At 40.5% G+C, this 20,250-nt stretch overlaps 1 protein-coding gene and 2 non-coding genes across 3 annotated transcripts in view; 1 reads left to right on the plus strand and 2 right to left on the minus strand.

Moving 5' to 3' along the window:
- Positions 1–232: 232 nt before the first annotated feature.
- On the minus strand, positions 233–338 carry LOC124111624. The gene has a single exon (XR_006857505.1). It is a non-coding gene; the product is annotated as a U6 spliceosomal RNA (small nuclear RNA).
- A 573-nt stretch (positions 339–911) lies between these two features.
- LOC124111631 lies at positions 912–1,050 on the minus strand. The gene has a single exon (XR_006857512.2). It is a non-coding gene; the product is annotated as a U4 spliceosomal RNA (small nuclear RNA).
- Positions 1,051–16,890: 15,840 nt separating this feature from the next.
- LOC124119877 (QRFP-like peptide receptor) overlaps positions 16,891–20,250 on the plus strand; it is a 68,250-nt gene continuing 64,890 nt past the window's right edge. The window contains exon 1 of the mRNA XM_046482540.2: positions 16,891–17,567. Within this exon, the coding sequence (XP_046338496.1) occupies positions 17,155–17,567 (413 nt within the window). The 5' untranslated portion in view covers positions 16,891–17,154. The remainder of the gene's footprint in view (positions 17,568–20,250) is intronic.

Genomic DNA, 20,250 nt, shown 5'->3' on the forward strand with positions numbered 1-20,250 from the left:
AGAGACGGTTTATCCCTGGGTGCCTTTCCACACCATGCCACCGTGGGCATGTACAAAGCTCGTCAGGTGAAAGAAAGAGAGAAAATATAAGTTTGATAATGCAGTCTGTTCATTTCACTTATAAACGTTCATATAACTCTCAATTAAAGTGCGAACATCAACTTCGCCTCATATTGCCACCTGAATGCTGGATGCAGCTTGTTGTGTCAATAATGGGTGGAATGTAAAGATTAAAAATATGGAACGCTTCACGAATTTGCGTGTCATCCTTGCGCAGGGGCCATGCTAATCTTCTCTGTATCGTTCCAATTTTAGTATATGTACTGCGTTAGCAATACACTACAGTCTTGTGATTACGTCCTTTTATAGGGAGGAGATTTGGCTGGCTTTCCAAACACATGAACTATATATGCATGTTACCGTTCAGTGTAGCAACTTAATTCATGCACAACGATCAAACTAATTTCGGTTCTATGCGTACATTTTAGTGGTTTCTGGTTCTATTGTGGTAACACTCTCAAAAGCTTTAGGTAAATTATAAAGTCGTTTTAGACGTGTTTGGTATCATTAATAATCGACGGTGACGCAGAATGCGCGGAATTACATCACATCCGTCTGCAGCAAAAGCATATGATATGTAGAACGTGTACCAGACGACATATACGCGCTACCTGGCGTAAAACCGTCCAAGGGCAATTAACTCTAACTGTCATACTTTTAAATCGTTCACATGTGCATAGCTGTGTATCAATAACATGGAGGAATAGTTTTTGTTCAATACACAGCCAGTCGTAACAAGATGAAACTAGAATGACAAGATCATAATGTTCGGGTTGTGTGTGTGAAGCGAATAAGAAAAAAAACCCACTGTTTTCCTCAATTGAAGTTCTATTTTTATATTAGTTATGAGGCCCCCGTAGGAGCTAACAAAAATTGCGCATGCCGCCCAGTGAAGGGCGTCAGCGCGGGGTATTGGGATTAGTTTTCAACTAGCAATAACCACGCCTCGGATGGACCTCATTGGCTATGGTACCGCCACTGCGCAAAGCTAATGTTATAACATGTTCATAAGAAGGTTGTTGTTTCAAGGACCTACCAATGCCTAGTCTGAACTAATTTGCATACTTTAACAAAAAGAAAGCCGGTTTAATTAGCCACAAGCCCTGACACTGACTGGCAGTAGTCACCCATTCAAGTGCGACCCTAGTAACCATCTGGGGATAAGTAAAGTTTGGGCAGACACCTTGAGTCTCAATTGAAATATGTTAACATGTTCATAAGAAGGTATGTACAACAATGGTGTTGTACTGACTGTAGATAGATTAGTTTAGAGAAATAACTTTGTGATCACAGCTGTTGTTGTAGTTGCACAGACCCACTCAAACCAACTCATTGTGTGGCAATAGACCTTACCTGTTGTGACGTTTACGTTATACACTGTATGCCTTTGTATAATATTTCTTGTTCATTTTCAACAAGACCCAGCTTTTTATGAACCTCTACCATGTTACTTGTACATACAGCACGTTTTTGTTCTCTGTCGACTAACAAAATGTAGTTTAAATTTTCTGAACGGTTTGTACTTCACAATCAAGAAAACCTGTTTAGTCATAATGCCTCTACAGTGCGCTTGACTTTGGATTAGTCATATTCATCAAGTCAATTATCAAGCACTTTCACAGCAAGTTCATTTTTATCCTCACCTGGTACATTATTCTCACCAAATTAGGTCATGATTTACACTGTGACGTACAGGGCAACAATTGGATTATCTTAAAACAGATGCATGCCAACTTACCTCAAGCGTCAAGCGTTTTCCAGGAAAGTATATGTCCATTGTAAAATGCAGTTCATAATGTACATATAACACATGAAGTTAACATCTCCTTCTGTTGCTTATTGCCGATGATATCCATGCAAATCTCGGTCCAAAAGAATATCACACAACTAACGATGTAAGCATATGCCATTTGGATATCAGAGGTTTCCAGCATTTGACTAAAATTTACGATGAGATAAGCGATTCTTTTGTGTTATGCTTCACTGAATCTCACCGAGACGCCCACGTTCAGTCAGCCGAACCTCTCCTTGACCTCTTCCATGCACCGCACAGGGGGGCAGGGATTGTTTCGTAAGTGGTATAATTGTATGTTTTTCTAATTCACTGAGTTTCATGCACAGAACAGACTTGGAAGTAATTAATACCGAATCAATGGGTTTCAAGTTAATTCAACAGAGCAAATGTTTCTACTCTGTGTCATATATGCGAATCCAACAACCCTACTGCATATTGGACTGTTCTTGAGCACATGATAGAAACTGCACTTGATGTATCCCCTGATCTCAGCTGGTGGCCAAAATGAAGATCTTTTCAATACGAATATTCACCACTAACGTGATATAATAACACGAAGGAACTTACGCAGAATTATTAATGAAGCAACACGAATTACAACCCATTCGGTTGGGCTTATTGATCCTATATTAGTTGGTAATGATTGTAGTTGTTCCGTAGCCGGTGTACAATGTATCGTACCACAGGGTTTTTTTCCGTTTCTGTTAATGTACAGTTTAACACAAACAGATTATATAAAAGACAAGTATGGCAAGTATGGCTCTACAACTTTGATAAAACGAATATGCAAATTATGCATAAGAATGGGAACTATGTAATGAATGTACAAAACGTTAATGAAAAGTGTGAAAAATTCCTCCCCCAGATAAAAGAATACATGTATGAGTGAATACGCCCCAAATGTGTAACTATTCGCCCATCGTTCGTCTGAGGCGAAATCTATTATCATTGCTTCGAATCCCGGTTCGCCTCGATTATGTTTCTAGGTTTGTCAGCACCATACCCGTGCTCGTTGGTTTCACCAGGGTGGTAAACGTCTGAGACCTGCATCAGTTCGGGCTTTCCCCTCACATCAAGCTGACACGACGTGTGAAAAGCGGCGTTAAACCTAACTCACTCACGCACTAGTCAGTGGATCGCCAACTGAAAGGGCTCGTCGGTCAAAGGGAGGTAATTCAATTTCAGTCCAGTTATACTGAATCTCATAACTGGAACTGATTACAGTTTTGAGTTGTCTATGTCCTATATTTTCTAAAGTTAACACGTTCTACCAAATGTACTATTTGAACTTTCAAACAAGAGCTTACCTATCGAGTTCTGTTATGTTTGTGTGACATTAACCTGCGTACACTGTTTATAAACGTCATATTTTATACCTGATAATGTCTTGATAAGTGAGCTAGTAGCTTGGACATTTGTAATAAAGATGTCTGCTAGATAGATTGTGATTTCCTGAACTATATACCTCCACAAATCTATTGTTATACGCCATTCGTTGTCGCATACATACAACATCTATTAAACATATAGATTTTATGTACGCTTCATGCTACACATATCACTATTTCCGAGGGAGGCTACAATGCCGTCGTGAGCAGAATATTACGCCGAGTTCGGAAATATTCCTTACATGTCATACCGAGTGACACCACACATCCACACACTGTATCAACAAGCTCATGCTCACTACATTATCCAGTCTCCCCATAAAAAATAATGCCGGCTGATTGCATGTCATCGCTTCCGAATTGCGTGGATCATGCGCAATCACTGGATTGTCTGGTCCAAACTCATTTACATACCACTGTCATCTCCTTGAATATTGTTCAGTGCCACGTTAAATAAGAAACAAACTACCATTACTCCTACTACTGCTACTACTGCTACTACTGCTACTGCAGCTACTGCAGCTACTGATACTTCGTCTACTGCTACTACTACGCATGTATATTCCTTGTTCCTTCGATAAATCAGTCTCGAACAACAATAGGCAATTGTGTCGTGTCAAACTTGTTTAATCATCAGGGGGCGGGGGACGTCATTGAGGACTAAGGCGCCCATTCGTAGTTCCAGAACCCGCAGTTCGTTGGTTCGGATCCAAGCTTCAACCTGATTAAGACCGTTGGTCCACACACCCGAAACAATGTCTCACCCAGTTTGATTGGTCCACACACCCGAAACAATGTCTCACCCAGTTTGATTGGTCCACACGCCCGAAACAATGTCTCACCCAGTTTGATTGCAGCAGCCACTGCTTCAGATGACCGTATGCCCTCTCCTCCTGTAACAAGCGCATTACATCCACCTCAAAGCTATCCCGCATTATGTATAGTCGTCTTATCATATATATACATGTTTGTTGTTTTAATATCTTATCTATTGTTGTCGTTCTGTTGTATTTCACAAGCCTTTATAGGCTGGACTTTGCATTTTTACATGTGTGTATAATTTTATAACATTTATATATCTAATCTTGTTTTAATGCAAAGTGTGAGACATTAATAAAATAAACTTTCTTTCTTTCTGTAATGAATATGATCACATATCTTATCAAACTTTCTACATAATATGTGTTTTCGATTATAGATCATTCACTTGAGTCTTGGGCATTAATCCAGTGTGCATATGGTGAGGGCATATCCGTGTCAATTTGGGAGTAACGGCGACTGTTATGAAGGGTAGAAATTGAAAGACCGCTGATTATGCGTCTGGAGTTTCATTGGTGACAGGGGGCACGGATGGCCGAGGCGTCTAAGGCGCCGCGATTCGCTGTGCAGAGTTGCGTCCCTTAGGACGCCAGAAACCTATGATTGTGGGTGCGTATCCCGGTTCGCCCCGATTATGTTTCTAGGTTTGTCAGCACCATACCCGTGCTCGTGGGTTTCACCGAAGTGGTAAACGTCTAAGACCTGCATCACTTCGGGCTTTCCTCCCACATTAAGCTGACACGCCGTGATATGACTGGAATACTGTTAAAAGCGGCGTTAAACCCAACTCACTCACTCACTCACTCATTGGTGACATGTGAATTTAGGAGACCAATATTACATGCCACATGGAGAGTGTCAGGTTCACCAGAATTCCCTGCGACGATGAGTCGTGAGGATGAAAGGGCGGACATTGTATTGGAAAGAGAAGTGAGTGAATGTGACATCGAGAGGGAGGGTGATTGTATGCCGGATAAGAGAAGACTAATGGACCGAAAGATGATGGCATAGCCAGATCAAAGGAGGCGGAAGTACATTTGTCTAAACAGAGGTGGAGAGAACGAACGGGAAAGAGGCAATTGTGAATGAATAAAGAGATCTACAGTGGGCGAAGATACATGCATTTGTGCTGTGAATGATACGAAAGCAATATGCAGTTATGTTTTATGTTGAGTGGGTGGTCTATATAACGATAAAGCTGTCATTGAACAGGTACACAGTCAAACCAAAGGGAAGAAGATGTTTATGTACTGCTCTCGCCAATATCACTCTGGACATCGGGGGCACGGGTGGCCCAGTCGTCTAAGGCGCCGCGATTCGCTGTGCAGAGTTGCTTCTCTTGGGCACACCAGAATCCTATGGTTGTGGGTTCGAATCCCGGTACGCCTCGATTATGTATCTAGATTTGTCAGCACCATACCCTTGCTCGTGGGTTTCACCGAAGCGGTAAACGCCTGAGACCTGCATCACTTGGGGCTTTCCTCCCCACATCAAGCTGACACGCCGTGATATGACTGGAATACTGTTAAAAGCGGCGTTAAACACAACTCACTCACTGGATATCTCTCCATGCGAACTGATAAACTTGTTAACCTCATGATAGGTATGATGATGATGATGATGATGATTATTATTATTATTATTATTATTATTATTATTATTATTATTATTATGCTCGGATGTTCGGATTAAAACACAAAATGCAGTAAAGAGGGTTTGTGTGATCCTGGCACAGTCAGGCTGGTTAGGCTCATCATCAGTTCAGGACCCTTGCCCGTAGAGGTAGTAGTAGTAGTAGTAGTAGAGGTAGTAGTAGTAGTAGCAGCAGCAGTAGTAGTAGTAGTAGTAGTAGTAGAGGTAGTAGTAGTAGTAGTAGTAGCAGCAGCAGCAGTAGTAGTAGTAGTAGTAGTAGTAGTAGAGGTAGTAGTAGTAGTAGTAGCAGCAGCAGCAGCAGCAGCAGCAGTAGTAGTAGTAGTAGTAGAAGTAGCAGCAGCAGCAGTAGTAGTAGTAGTAGAGGTAGTAGTAGTAGTAGTAGTAGCAGCAGCAGCAGCAGCAGCAGCAGCAGCAGCAGCAGCAGTAGTAGTAGTAGTAGTAGTAGTAGTAGAAGAAGTGAATATCTCTTCATATTTCAGCGTGAATTTCTGGACGCAACTGACGGATTCGTGTTTTATCGGTTCAACACCCCATGATCTAAAGAGTCAAATGTTGTTTTACGCCACAAACTGCAATATGTCAGCGATATCAAGGTGGCTTTAGATAATAGAACCTTGGCAAGTAACCTGCGACTTGACTTGCTGCATGAGCAACGACCCACGCCGTCGGGGGACAATAACACAATCAGCCAGGTCAAACATTGTAACTCCTTATACTCACTGATTGACGCTTTTCGATTAGCAGAGGATGTGTGGGGCCTATTCTGTCCAGGAATTCCCAGAAGGTTCATTTAAAGATATACATTTGACTAATAGTGACATTTGCTACATACTATTGGTCTTTTGGCCACATTTATAAATAAACTATCTCTCAAGAGACAACAACAGAGTAAGGATTCCTCATTGTTTTATATTCCCAATTAATCTTGGGTCATCGAATAATTGCTGTGAAAAACCTTAAAGAGGAAATGTATTGGTCAGTTATTTGAACGCTATCATTTTATACTATGAGTAAATTCTGTTTGAGTAATACGTTTATATTAGACTTTCTTCTTTGTAATTTAAGAGTACTTCTGAAAATACTCCCAAATAATATGCATTTGCATGATATTCAAATGAATTTTGAAAGTTAATATCTCGCTACATCCTTGGATCTTTTCTACCACAAAACAAAAAAAGAAGTCTTTTTATACCCCGACAAGCAAGTACAAAGTACAAGCACATTGCATTAACGTATTTGACCCTTAATCTGATTCAACAATAGTCTCATTTGAGCACAAATCATTACAGACATTAAATATTTGATTTCGTCACGAAATAATATGTAAAACGTCTTCAATTTATTATGTCATATTGAGACCAGACCCTTATGTGTGCCGTATGTTTGCTACCTGCATAGACGTTTACGCAATAAACATGACTGGTGCAGGCCGCACCCCAAGAGAGGCATTGTAAAGGATTATACAGCCAGACTAAAGGCATTACACATCATATATAACATGAAGTGTCTGATGTAGACGGTATACGTGATGTGAGACTGACATTCAAGAAGAAACATAACATTACAATTTCTCACAATGTCTAGAACATATCAACTTGAGACAGAGCTTTACAATGAATAGATCGATTTATAGGTTCGAACTTGGCAATGCCTTTACACCGCCGAAGTGAACACTGTGTGCACTCTGGGTACAATGTCAACCTCCCACGTAAGCACTTGATCTGAAAGAAATATCACTTAGATGTTTGCTGTAAATATTTAATCAAACTGTTGGCGCTGAAACGAAACATCGATATGGTGTTCACGTCATGGCGCGTAAAAAAATAATACTTAGAAATGTTAGCTAACAAACCATCCTAACTTGTAAGTCACATTTCTTTTCGTTATGATTAAATATTAATCCTTATTTATTTTTCATTGGTGGATTTCCTATGGGTCTTATTCTACTAAGGTATTCATATTTGAGGAAAGTGTATCCTTCGTATTTACTGATCCTCAAAAGTTCTGCAGCCTCGGAAATTTCACATCAGGCGACTTTCAGTCAATATTCAATAAGGGAATTGTATTTGATGAAATAAACAAACTGAATCAAATGAAAACTGAAACATGTCACAAACCTAACAAGACGTTATAGAGTGTCGCGAATTGACATGTACATATAATGGAAACAAATCTGGAATAAATGATTAAATGTATAATACTGAGCCCAATCACATTTGAATCCAATTTTCAAGTTACGCATTGGAATTCAAAATGAGTGACATTCATCATACAATATTTCCTTTTGACTACAGGTGACCCAATCTCCCGAGGAGCCATGTAATGTTGCATCCTTTAGATGTGCCTTCATCCTGCGATCGTGGACACATCCAAATTCGCCATGCTTTTGATCATTACTTTGTCAGCAACATATCCATAACTTCGTTAATTCCTCCAACAAACAATGACGCGTCGTGATGTAACTGAAATAGTGTTCAAAGTGACGCACAACTCACTTTAATGTGTATCAAGTTAATATGAGGTGAGAAATGCCTCAGCTGGTCAAACACCATGTAGTGCACAGATGTGATGATCTCATTGGTAGAAAGCACAACCTGAAACAGGAAACAGAATTGGGATAAACCCATTTTGTCCCAGCCAGCTGTAAACCAAAAACAGACATGAAAAGTTTGTAGTAAGCATATAACAACATGTAGTATCAATTTGAATGGCCTTAGGAGCTGAGTGAGTGAGTGAGGTTGGTTTCACGCCCCTGTTAGCAATATTCCAGCAATATCACGGCGGGGGACACCAGAGATGGGCTTCACACATTGTACCCATGTCGAGAATCGAACCCGGGTCTTCGGCGTGACGAGCGAACGCTTTAAATACTAGGTTACCCGACCGCCCCCCTAAAGAGCTGAAGTGCTTGTACAACTCATTACACTTTAAGACCAAAACATATCCCAGTCCAGCTGCAAATACCGGACGGGTTTTATTGAGCACGAATGTTGGTGACATGCATTTGCAAATGCCATCATACCCATGTTTAGGTTTATAATCCGATTCAGCAAATGGAGATATAAACGACATAATCCAAAGCTGTGCATTCGTTTTTACGTTTTTCAGTTGTAAACCATGTTATTTTTCCAACGGTTTGTCGAACAACCTTGGCTAATACTCTCTTTTGATCCCCATTTAAGCTAAAGCCGACAGACGAATTCGTTTGCGCATGATCTACCTTGACTGTCGACGTTCCTCTCAGTTCGGCGAAATCGGTAGGGTTTCTATAGTCGGGCCTTGTTCAGCTAAACGTACCGGACCGGATACCAAAGCAAATGCTTTAATCTTCCAGAACATCAAAGCTATGGAACCTCGCATAGATGAACTCCACACATATTGGTGTACCGGTACGGCTTTATATACACACCCATATTGCAGCCACTTCTTGTCACCGTCATTGCAAGATCGTGAGAGTCATTTCAATTTCTTATGCTTCATTTTTTGCTGCACATTCTTATATGTGACAGATAGAGTTTGGGTTTCTTCTACGGCATGGGTGTCTGAATACAGGTAATTAGGCCCGGATACTGGACGTAATTCCAATAGCATTTGTTTGGACGATTTCAGGATATGAAGTTGTAAGGATACATGTATACATTTACGACATTTCCTAGTCGCTGAAACCAGCTACTAAACTGACCTTAGACAAGATCAATATGTTACAGCCATGTCTCGGTGGTACAGGATGCACTGTGTGTACCGCTGCTGCAGAACTTACAGAATTTCCTACGGTCATTCATTTACACACACAAACGGGCATATCAAACAGAAATGGGACAGGCATATATCTATTCAGGGTGCAAACACAGCGATACAACGTCACACATTTAGACAAAGTGGAAGGCATCAGCATCATTTCAGCAAAAAACCTTTAGCTGGACATTGAAATAGGTTTTCGGCGAGACATGCATAGAAATAGCTAGGCGTGAGTATATAATGCATGGCAATAAAACATGTTCTAGTCGAGTCAACGGCATGACAAGGCTTTTATGCGAATATTACCTCAATCAACAGAGACTGTAGTTTACGTAGGTAGACCTTCAGTGAGGTTATGATACGTAATGTGGAGCAGGTTTAGAACTCGACAGAAATATCAAGTAAAGGTCATTGCATGGCCGTAGTTGTACAGAAGCAATCAGGGAAGGTGGCGTTTGACTTGGTTAACGATAATCTATTAACAAAAGTACAAATTCAACCAGTTGATGTTTGTCAATGTGTCAGAAAGTGGCTTCCACATCACCTTTCTCTTTCGTTACTCGTATCGTATTTTTACATGATGGCTATGTTTGTGAGTGGTCGTTTTGTGAACTATTCACTAAATGTCCATAGTTTGTTGGTGTAGTTTTAAAACGCATTCTTAATGTATTCCTTGAAGACAATGTATTGATACAGAATTGTCTACTATTAAATTTGACCATTGTCAGACGTCGGTTCCCTGAACATTTAGATGGTACATATATTATTGGAATATAAGACCTTATTTGGACCTGATATAGACAAGGGCATTTGGTCAAATGCAGTTTCTGTAATTAGCTTTTCACAGTGATTCATTTGCGCGTATTATGACTCTTTGTCAACTGTGTATCATATGACATAATCTAAACCTCGTTATGACAAAATGTATCAAGCTATCACCATTGGGTGACAATTTGTTTAGGCTATTATCAAAGCCCATACTCGCGAATGCAGTATTCATCCTCGCGAAAAAAGGCATGCGACACTTTACAATGGTTGCCGGGCACACTAAACTGAACGCTGTACAGTATATCTCCATCATCTTGATGAAGGTATTCATAAGAGAGAGGAACAGTACAGAACATTCAGGGACTCACTCACAAAGAATGACAACGTATGGTACGTTTGGCAGTCCGCAGGTTCGTTGGAGCCATGACACTCTCGCGAGAGGAAGTAGTGGTAACGCCAGAATTGGCGAGACTGATTAATAGCCAAAAGGCACATATGATGCAGGTGTTGGTGAACAGTGTTTCCACATCAGGTGCTTCTTAACTTCCGATGAGGTGTTTGATAAACGAGCAAAGCTACAGTCTCTCGATGTGTCGTTTTACCATATATTTTAACAATATATAGATGTTCTACTCATTGAATGTGGAATATTGTTTGTGGAATAATTAAAAACCATTCCCCACAAGAGGCTGACGTCCGCCATTTAAAATAGTCGATCTTGAATAACTAACAATATCACCCGTACATATTATTAGTTATGGGGTCTTTAGTTGCTGTATACGGTGTCATACTAAGTTAGCAGATAAATATTGGGCGAGGCCTCAGCGGCAACTAGAGACACCATAACGAATTTATTATGCCGAAAAGTTTACACTATTTGGTATCTTAGTCAGCCATGTCATGTCAAAATAAAAACTTGACACTTACAACAGTTTAAACGACAAGTACATATGTTTCCAATACAACGCTTCAATGTAAACATAGACGTCAACAATGGATTATAAAAAACACTTAATGTGAACGTTTAAAGTATTACAGCAAAAATGGATAGAATTATCATAAAATGATTGCATGTTATCAGAAATCTGCGGCCCAGTGTAACTAGACAGCAGTCCGCTTTCCCCTAAAGACGGGCTGCTGTCTATTCTATTGTTATGTGACGTCATTGGCGTCACGTTTCTTGTTTGTGACGTCATCCTATATTATGTTCTATGACGTTACTATGTGTGACTCAGTGACTTCCGTTGAAGCTTTTTTCTCTATAATTTCTTATTAATAAAGACACGAAGGTGGTTTCTTTAAAAAATAATGTCTTTGCGCATCACAATTAATGATATTAAAATGCAAAACAGTGTCGAAAAACGTTTTTCTGTACCAAAACTTTCATGTGAAATATGTGAGATGGGTGTTGGAAAATCCAAAATGACTTATACTGACGGTATACATTCTCATATAAAGTCAGTAACAACCATCTTGAATTTTTACTGACGGTATAAGGGCTCATATGGGGTTAGTGGCTCTGCTCTCTGATTGGTCAATCTCACTTTGAGGCATAAGTAAATATATCACACAGACGGATTTTGAAAGAATAACGTATTACAATTATATCATACAGATCAGATTAAGCCCCGAGGCTTTCAACACCTAAAACATTTTGTCTTTATGGTCGAGAATATTTTTGAATATCTGTCATCAGTTATTTTACGATATCGTTCTAAAAAGACTTATAATTATCTACACGTCATGAGAAACGTTTCTTTATGGCTGTTACGTGGATGTTGATGAAATGTAATGACTGTGCTTTCAATTACGAACATTTTATTTTGATGTCATAGTTGTTGGATTATCGCTAAGTTAAGGATCCAAACCCCCGGCTCCACTTGTGCAAACCAATCATATCATACGTTGCACTGATCCCAAACGAGATAATGTTCCTCTAAAGAAAATTATCCTCAGTTCAGTTCGTACCACTGACTATGGACGCAATGACCGTACTTTGGTTCTGAAGTGCTTTCGTATCATCTCAAGCATCTATTATGTATCGTCAGAACTAGTTCGTGACATCGATCTGTAGGATGATAATGCCAACGACAGTTCCAGGGTGAATGATTGTACCGTAAGATGTTAGGTAAGCTCCTCACAACAAACAGGCATTGTGTGCGTATGTGAACAGGCAGCTGCGACACAGACTTTTAAATTTAAATCGCTTTAAATGTTTTTGTCGTTGCCAATCAATATATTCATTCCTCTGTATCAAAACTCCGACACGAACGGAGAACTTGATTGTGAATAATGTTATTCAAACAAAACAAAATTTCAGAAAGGGGTAAATGAATATACCTTTGAAGGGGGCTAGACTAACGTACACTGGCGGTATTAGCGCAGTTCAAACAACACTTTGTCTGATAGCTCAAAATGTATGCACATCAAGCAGCTAATGAGTGGGATAATTATATATTTTACTTCTCCTCCGTGTTGTTGTGAGGTGAAATGGGGTGTTATGCAACGTGCATGCGACGCGCGCGTGTGTGTGTGTGTGTGCGTGCGTGCGTGCGTACGTGCGTGCGTGCGTGCGTGCGTGCGTGCGTCTGTCTGTCTGTCTGTCTGTCTGCTTGTACTAGTCCGGACTAATGCCGACTTTTAGTGCCAGCCCTCTGAGATACCATGTGGCAGTTTAACACGAATACCCCACTCAGACACAGTATATAGACTTCGAGCCGACCAGTCCTTGTTTAAGCCTTTTAATGCCGAGCGCCTGGCGGGGTAACAACAAGTACCTTCTTTAACGTCTTTGGAATGACGCGACCGGGGTTAGACTCTTGGACCTTCCAGTTACAAAACCAGAGGGGGCACGAGTGGCCCAGTAGTCTAAGGCGCCGCGATTCGCTGTGCAGAGTTGCGTCCCTTGGGCACGTCAGAAACCTATGATTGTGGCTTCGAATCCCGGTTCGCCCCGATTATGTTTCTAGGTTTGTCAGCACCATACCCGTGCTCGTGGGTTTCACCGAAGTGGTAAACGTCTGAGACCTGCATCACTTCGGGCTTTCCTCCCACATTAAGCTGACACGCCGTGATATAACTGTAATACTGTTAAAAGCGGCGTTAAACCCAACTCACTCACTACTAAGCCAGATATTTTTATATTTAAAACTACGAGCCTGAATTTTGGTTTCAGGAACCATACTTGACACAATGTAATTTTGGTGGCGGGCAATTTCTTTCTTTTTCAACAGTCGGAAGCAAAAGATCAAACATTTTCTTGGACAATTTATTTTTTTTGAATGGGGGCGTCGGTAGCACTGTGTAGTTGTACACAACGCCTGCTCTGCCCCAAAACACGGATTTTCACATTTTCACGAACCACCAAGATGCAGTGGCACAATAAACAATCCTGCTTCAATGAACGCGTTTGACACATGTTTTTTTATGTTGAATATGTCTTGCAGTAAATCTGTCGCAGGACTAACAAATACATTTGAAATGGAGAAAGTATACTGACTCGTTTATATTTTAGCAATACAAGTGGGAAGCCTAGTGGTTGAAGCGTTCGCTCGTTTCGCCTAAGGCCTGTATTCCCCACATGGTTATAATGTCTGAACCCCATTTCTGCTGTCCCCCGTCATGATAATGCTTGAATACTAGTATTACTAAAAGCGACGTAAAACTATATTTACACACTAGTAATGCAAGCGACGTGACAAAATATCGGTTCAGAGCATCACTAATAACACCACTTTATGTCGAAGGGTCAGTACAACATCCGCAGTCTACGCCCGGCCTTGAACTTCGTGTTGAAAATGTCGCCTTCATTATGTCAACCGATCAAATCCCATGTCCTAACAATTTCATAACATAAAGAACTGCTGACTCGCATGAAATTACATAGCCACGCAACATGGCATGATTCGATTAGACGATCGCCTCTTGTCTCTCGCCTACACTGAACCAAGCTTGCTAAATTGTTAATGCAGATATTTCTAACTTGATGCTATTGATGGTTAGGCTATCATGAACATGTTTTTAAGATTTACATCATATCTTTTCATATAATCGATCTCGCAAAAAGCTAAGCCATTAATTGCCAGATCACAATGAGGAGAATAGTCGGTGGTCGAATTACCCGCTACGAATGTTGTTTTCATGCGCTATCCGTACACCAGCACTGATTACAACGTCTCTGCGCAACAGACCATAGTCTCTTTAAAGGAGAATTGAGCTCGACAGGTTGGCCTCCCTCATGTTAGTATAGGCGATGTGAATAGTGCGACGCTGAGACATTTTTACTGTGTAATTAGGGCATTCACTACTAGATTGGTATGTACCATACAATGTGAGTGAGTATTGTTTAATGTCGCTTTTAGCAATATTCCAGCAATATTACTGCGAGGGACACCAGGAATGGGCTTCACATTGACCCATGTTGGGAATCGAGCCCAGGTCTTCAGTGTGAGGAGCGAACGCTTTAACCGATTGGCTACCCCACCGCCCCCTATACAATGTGAGATAGTAGATACATAGAGTGTTGTTTAATGGGTTTCGTGCATTATTTTGCAGATTGTCATAACACTATTGCCAGCATAGATAACGCCATTCCAAAAGTCAAAACTTAGTTTTGTATTTTAAAAGACCAGTGGTCTAGTGGTAGAGCGTCCGTCCAGAGAGGACTGATCGGCACAGAGTCAGTATATTGTGTCTGAGTGGGGTATTCATGTTAAACTGCGGCAGGGTATCTCAGTGAGCTAGCACTATAAATCGGCATCAGTCCGGAATAGTACAAGCAGCCACACAAACACACACACGTACATGCACGTCGCTATATAAGTGCAATAATCTTGGACGCGACGTTAAACCCCATTTCACCACCTCACCTGTTCAATAAGAATTACACACACACACACACACACACACATGACAGAGTCATATTATTGCTCATAATTTCATATTATTGATCAACCAAGCTTTATTAATTGTCCAACTGGATCCCTATCCAACTCGGCAGCTGGGGACCTTCCTTGTAGCTAGGCCAAGGTCTTGGGTCTTTCTCCATTTGGCCTTGGAGTAAGTGACCCTATCAATGAACTCAACATTGCTTATCCCAGCCATGGTGATACTTCACCTGTTGTTGCCGCTTTAAGTACAAGCACACACCCACTTGCATGCACGTTAACGCGACGTTAAACCCCATTTCACCTCACCACCTTGTATTTAATATAATCCAAATTGGAGGTAACATGAATCATATCATTGTATGTTTTACTTGGCTATGGATACATCATACATAATAAATACATACTACTTTTGTCCTACAAGTAATGCTAACATTCTTCGGATAATGCAAATATGTATATATTTTTTTATAATTCCGTTATGTACCAAAACTACAAAACGTTATGTTGGTATGTAAACCAATTTCACTGTCCGTTACTCCAACTGTTGACCGAGCGGTCGGGTAGCCTAGTGGTTAAAGCGTTCACTCGTCACGCCGAAGACCCGGGTACGATTCCCGACATAGGTACAATGTATGAAGCCCATTTCTGGTGTCCCCCGCCGTGATATTGCGATTAAAATCGGCGTAAAACCATACTCACTCACTCACTCGACTGTTAACCAACATAATTCAAACAACTCTGAAAAAGCGATAGGTTGATATCGACCAGTTCCCCATCAGTGTATCTAAATTGGATTATTTCGGTACAAGGGAATTCCACTGAAATTATTAAAAGGAAGAGTATTGTATTGGACAGGTTACAAACAGCTCATTCACTGTTGTAAAAAATGTTTACCATCCCACATAACCACGTGGGTATGTGAGGGATTGTAAAAACCTTGTTTTTTCTGTTGTGAATGAAGGTGGTGGATGCATGTTTCCTTTGTATACGAACATTTACATGTACTGTGAGAACGATACAGATTATAGTTTCCTTTGATAAAAGGAATTAATTTTAAATTGTCTCAAGCTGAATAATAACGTTACAATGAGTGATCATATTTTCTGATTTCTTACGCAGTTGTGAAGCATTCTGTCACTGTCGGGAGGTATGATTTACACCAACTCGAAATTCATCGAAGATTAATAATCAACCAAGAATACGTTTTTGATAACATATGATATCTCATTCAATATGCTGTAAAAATAATAGATTATTCGGCGACTGTCGTAAAATGTATTGAAGTTTTGTCCACATGGTGTAACACTCTTCGCACATGGCAATCCATTTTGATCAACAGTTTATTGAGCCTATCGTTAATATCTTCACTTAAACAACAAACTCCCGTGGAACGAGAGACGGTAGCCTTTAACATTATTACAAATTTTAAGAGGTTCCGGGGACCTTCAAAGGAGGTGGTATTGAACAGCCAATAAATAACCCTACAGACTGATATCGTTCAATTTGAAGCCATTAGGTGTTGATCTCAGCGTATAGATACTCGTTCTAAAGAACCACCGTCCATGTCTGTCATGTGAAGGATTACGATACAGAGTGACAAATCATCACCGAATATGTATTAATGCCGTCCTTCAATAGCTGACTGCTGACACTCTTGCACCTATGTAAAAACTTCCCTTTTACCTGTCAACTAGTTCCCGTTCTTCCATTATGAATCTGCTGGGGCGTGATGGACATCCGATAAAAATTGATGTTTATTTCATTGCCATTCGCTACGCCTCTACACTGGAATCATTTGAGCCTAATAGCCACAGTGTCTTATTGCAGCTGTAGTAGGATGCCATGCTTGGTGATGATCGGTAAATACATCGCTCGGGCTGTCAATAGTCTGTCTTCTCGGAGGTCTGCGCGCTGTCACTGGTCAACGGCAGAAACCGCTGTCACGGCGCAGGGAGGTACGGCACGAGCCGGTCTCTACAGCAACTAAACTCGGCTAAACTTCGTCACAGATCACGGTGCGCTGGCCGGCTCGGTCACTAGCATCATGACTATAATGGACAGTGGTCCGACTACTCCCAGCGGATTACCCGAAGTTGATCTGGCATTTCTTTATGAAGGAGATTTAGAGAAGTTACGAAAACCATGGGTCCGCGAACCTCATTTCATTCCTATGGTTGTGGTGTACTCTGTCATATTTCTTCTAGGCGTGGTAGGGAATGCTTTGGTCATCTGTGTTCTGTGTTGCGGTAGGCCCCGCCAGTGTGTAACATTCCCGGGACTTCTTAGTATGGCTTGGGCGGACGTACTATTTCTCTTGATATGTTTACCCTATGAAATAATAAGGTTTTTCCTCAGTCACTGGGAACTAAGTACTTTTCTTTGCAAGTTTTCTGGCTTTATTGAAATGGTTTCAGCAACCGCAACAACGCTCAACTTAATACTCATCAGCGTCGAAAGGTAAGAAGTTGCTTTACATATACTTTTCTTATCACATGTCACATGGCAACTCGTCAAATGTCCAAACGTGTCTCATTTAAATTTAGCTCATATACATGTGTTGTGTTGGGTGGAAGTATATAGCATAAGGTATCGTAGTATCGCGTATATAATCTAAATAGACGACAGCTGCATGCTTACATTTGTTTACCAAACACTATTTGTGATGATAATCTATTATTATCACAACGTCAACATTTGAAACAAAGTAGGGATTGATAATATGGCGATTTCCTGTATTATGTCGTTTACGAAAAGAACATTCTCAAAATTCGGCTTTTTAACCTTATCTTCAAAACGGAAATCTATATTTTTATCTTAAACCGTTTTAATCAAAGGGTAAATGGGGCTAATTTAGTCTGTAATTCATCCTCTGCAATTTTTGTTTGAGAGTCAGTAGTACTTTCATAAGAAATAATTGAAGATGAAAGGTCTCAACAATTGGGGAAGTTGTGAACAGCTGATGACACTGAGTTACACATCTCTTCAGTAACAAGAAAATCTCTGAAGAGGATGCATTGCAGAAAGTGTCCAGGTGGAATAGCCATATCAATGTTCCAATCCAATGATGAACTTTAAAGGCAGCTTGTGTGGAAATGGAGAGCCGGAGCTATGATGTTCTTCATTAATTGGTCTGACAGCGGATCAATGTTTTCCATCATCCCAATTCAAATGTTGTATAGAGCTAAACGTAGAATATAATGCACTGGATGTGGTCCTTCTGATAGAGAGAGAGAGTTGTCCTGCAAAATTAAAACACATTTTCATGTCGTTTTTCAATAACTGACTATAAATATTTTTAACATTTGCTGACCTTGGTTCTTAAACACACCAATGAGAATTTTGGAATAACACTGGTTCAGTATTCAATTTATCAAGCACATACTAGTGTCACTTTAATGCATTACGTAAGCGTTGGGTTAAAAACATGTGGGTAAAGATGTATGTAACGATACTTGATCCCCTTATTTCTTATCCAGACAGGCAGGTGAATGTAACAATTTATCAGATCCTAAAGCAACCCCAAAATATCACCACAAGGGTGTCAAGTCCATACACCTAAGGCATGTTATGTTATGCATGTAACCTATTTGATGTAGGATATTAGGATATTATGTAAGTAAAGCCAAGGGTAATATTTTGAAACTCGGATTTTATTGAATAATATATTAATTGATTGTATTATTAACTAAATGATTATTTGGCAAGAATGCACGAGCTCATTCCTTTGTAACGGTTTCTAAGTTTTTCAGACGCAATTATTGTCGTCTCGCTAAAATAACAGGGGGTTAGGGGGAGTTGCCCCCCCCCCCCCCCCCCCCCCCCCCTCAACGTCTTAAATTAAATGCTTTCGTAAGTAGATGTGAAATTTAATTACCAAAGTAGATACCAAATACAACGTGTTCGCTGAAACGTGGCCCCGACGGTTGGTTGTCGCACGCCTTACGTAACTTCTATTTCGAGTACTTTTTCGACGTTGATGTCCAATTTTCGTCGTTTATGCATCGCCTTGATATTCAATTTCAAGGTTTAATCATATTAAACCATACAAATGCAAGCGGGATCATTTTTTATGATTAATTTTAGCTTTATCGCCCTATTTGTCAAATAAAGATGCTGTCGCGTGCAGCTTTATTGGTAGCATCAAACATGGCGGATAGGTGTCCGGTACCGATTACTTTTTATTGTAATATAGTCATGCAGATGGTTTAATGAGGACAGAGTGTAAGTGACTGAGTTGTGTTTAACGCCGCTTTGAACAGTATTCCAGGTAAATCATGTCGTGTGAGCTTAATGTGGGAGAAAAGCCTGAAGTGATGCAGGTCTCAGACGTTTACCACTTTAGGGAAAACCCATGAGCACAGGTATGGTGCTCACATACCTACAAACATTATCCGGGCGAACTGGGATTCGAACCCACAATCATAGGTTTCTGGCGTGCCTTACTGATGCAATTCTGCACAGCGAATTGCAACGCCTTAAACGACTGGTCAAAAAATGAGGAGAATAGTAATATCATGTTCATTGTGGGATGAAGTGGCAGTTTGTCCAGGTTGAATTGCGTGGCGTAGCCACAGATGTGAGAAATAGATTCATGATGCACACCTATGGTCCTCGATGGTTATAGATACTCTATTCAATCGTTCAATCTGGTTATTTGTACACATACAACCTTGTCGTAACGGCTTATTCGGATGTATGGGAATAACTGAATGAGTATTCCGCGAAATGGGCCCTAATGTCATTTTGCAGTACGTCAGCGTATTAATGATATTTCACGTGGATTAAAATCAGCAGCGTTTTATACCTGAACGAGCTTCGAAGTAGTATTGGTTTGCTCTCAAGGCACATACAGCTTTAGGCCGCTTTTAGCAACTGCCAATCTATGGAAACGAGATGGAATGCATGTCCACTAGATTTGACAGAGTGGTATTTTTTCCAGAATGATATATGTTTCGACAACCTGTAAAGTATGGAAACTCGATTGGTTATTTCCTTTAGTTTGAACGCGAAAGCATTGCGTTAGTGTGTCTGCAGTGAAATGCCCTAAACACATTGCGCCTGAGCTTCTAACGGAACTGTAAATGTGAGTGGGCGAACTTAACCGACAGCGCCGGAAGACTGGATAACGGCCAATGTAACC

Source organism: Haliotis rufescens, unplaced genomic scaffold (genome assembly GCF_023055435.1).
Source record: "Haliotis rufescens isolate VD_foot unplaced genomic scaffold, xgHalRufe1.0.p SCAF_2, whole genome shotgun sequence".
In the NCBI taxonomy this organism is placed as follows: domain Eukaryota; kingdom Metazoa; phylum Mollusca; class Gastropoda; order Lepetellida; family Haliotidae; genus Haliotis; species Haliotis rufescens.